The 1,703-nt window shown below is 51.7% G+C and overlaps 1 protein-coding gene across 1 annotated transcript in view; it reads left to right on the top strand.

Moving 5' to 3' along the window:
- GPKOW (G-patch domain and KOW motifs) overlaps positions 1 to 1,703 on the top strand; it is a 10,608-nt gene that overhangs the window by 7,296 nt on the left and 1,609 nt on the right. Inside the window, exons 5-7 of the mRNA XM_012811267.2 lie at positions 408 to 435; positions 515 to 647; positions 1,330 to 1,438. Of these exons, the coding sequence (XP_012666721.1) occupies positions 408 to 435; positions 515 to 647; positions 1,330 to 1,438 (270 nt within the window). The remainder of the gene's footprint in view (positions 1 to 407; positions 436 to 514; positions 648 to 1,329; positions 1,439 to 1,703) is intronic.

The raw sequence follows: 1,703 nt of genomic DNA, 5'->3' as shown, positions 1-1,703 counted from the left end.
GGCCATTTTTTGGTTGCAGCCATCATTGTTGTTTGGCGGGTCCGGCTGGGGATTTGAACCTGCCACCTTAGGTGTATGTGGCTGGCGCCTTAGCCGCCTGAGCCATAGGCACCGAGCCAAGGGAAGGTTGGTTTGAGGGTGAGAGGGAAAAAGAATTGGTTTTGGGGTAGAAAGGCTAGGGGTCCTAGTCTTTTAGACCTGCCTAGTCCATTGCCTCTCTGGGTAACCACAACCACATGTTGAGTCTTTCTGGGCCTCAGTTTCCAGCTAAAAGGGAAAGAATGTCATATGCCACATGTCCCTGAGGATTAAATGTTCAAAAGATGTCCATACAAACCCCATAATCTGCTGAGGGAAGCATAGGAACCAGATGTGGTCCCAGCCCTCAGGAGTCACAGTCTGATTAGGGAGACACAGGGCTCAGGTCTATTGGAGGTAAGGGGTGAACAGCTTGGTCTTGGGAGTGCTGATAGAGTCCACGACCCTTGCCTCACTTCTCTCCTCAACATTGTAGGTAGAAGGCCTTGATCCTGACAATGTCCGGGCCATGGTGCGTCTGGTTGTTGGGAACCGCATGGTGACTGTTAGTGAGTACTGCCTGCGGGCTGTGTCCCAACAGGAGTTTGACAAGAACTCCTTGGATCTCAGTAAGTGAGCCTCTTGCATAGCTGGGGGAGTTGGAGAAGCATTCCTGTGGGTGGTAGGGCCTGGCATGTGGGGTAGGTTTAAGATCTTCAGGGGGAAGGGCAGCAGTCTGCCTGGCAGGTATGCCTTCCAGTCAGGTAAGGCAGTGAGAGTGCATGTACGTAGCTTATTCTGTTTGATTGAAGAAGGGTTGATGTCATGCCCCTCAGTCCATAGCCTGTCTCTGAGGGAGAAGAAACAGGTACATAAACCACTTCTTGCCCTCTGGAAGTCTGTCTATATGGGGTGATGAACCTCTCTTTTTCTAAAGAGTGAGAACTGCAAGGATTAGGATGTTACCAAGGAGAAAGGAATTCTAGGGAGCCTGAATAGCCCCAGTGAAGGTGTGTAGGTAGGATGGGGCAGTTTGGCAAATGAGTACAGACAGAGCTCTCTAGGACTTCCTACCCACACTAGGTGAGCACTGTTGGTGTGGGCTTGGGTGGCTGGGATAGGCTGTGTAAAGGAAGCCGTATGATTGAGAGGTGGAGGAGAGCCATTCTACTGGCCCAGGTAAAGGTGTGATAGTGAGAAGGAGCACTTTGGTTGATAATAGATGGCCTTGGGCTGAGGCATGGCCTTGGAAGGAAAGAGCAATAAGACACTAAGGCTCTTTTTTGATTCTCCCTATACTCCCTTGGACAGCCCCAGGGCAAGAGAATGGGACAACCTCATCACGGAAAGCCCTCCAGAATCAGGACCTTCATGTCCAGCGAGAGAACTGTGAGAAGAAGCGGAAACACCTTCCAGACCGGTGAAACCCTGGGCATGTGGGATGGGAAGTAGGCAGGGGTATGGGTAACTCAAGCAACCAGGGAATACTTCCAGAGAAAGGCAGGTGTGTAGATGGAACCAGGAATGGCCTTGGGTGGGTTTCATGGTGTAGGCAAAGGTAGGACAACTGGAAAGTACATGTGATGAAGAGCTAAGTTTTCGGCTCGGCGCCTATAGCTCAACCGGCTAAGGCGCCAGCCACGTACACCTAAGGTGGCGGGTTCAAATCCCCAGCCCGGACCCGC

The sequence above is a fragment of the Otolemur garnettii genome, unplaced genomic scaffold, assembly GCF_000181295.1.
Source record: "Otolemur garnettii isolate 467f Iridium unplaced genomic scaffold, OtoGar3 scaffold00153, whole genome shotgun sequence".
Lineage (NCBI taxonomy): Eukaryota > Metazoa > Chordata > Mammalia > Primates > Galagidae > Otolemur > Otolemur garnettii.
Note: the sequence above shows the minus strand (reverse complement) of the source record. Positions and strands in the feature narration are given on the sequence as shown.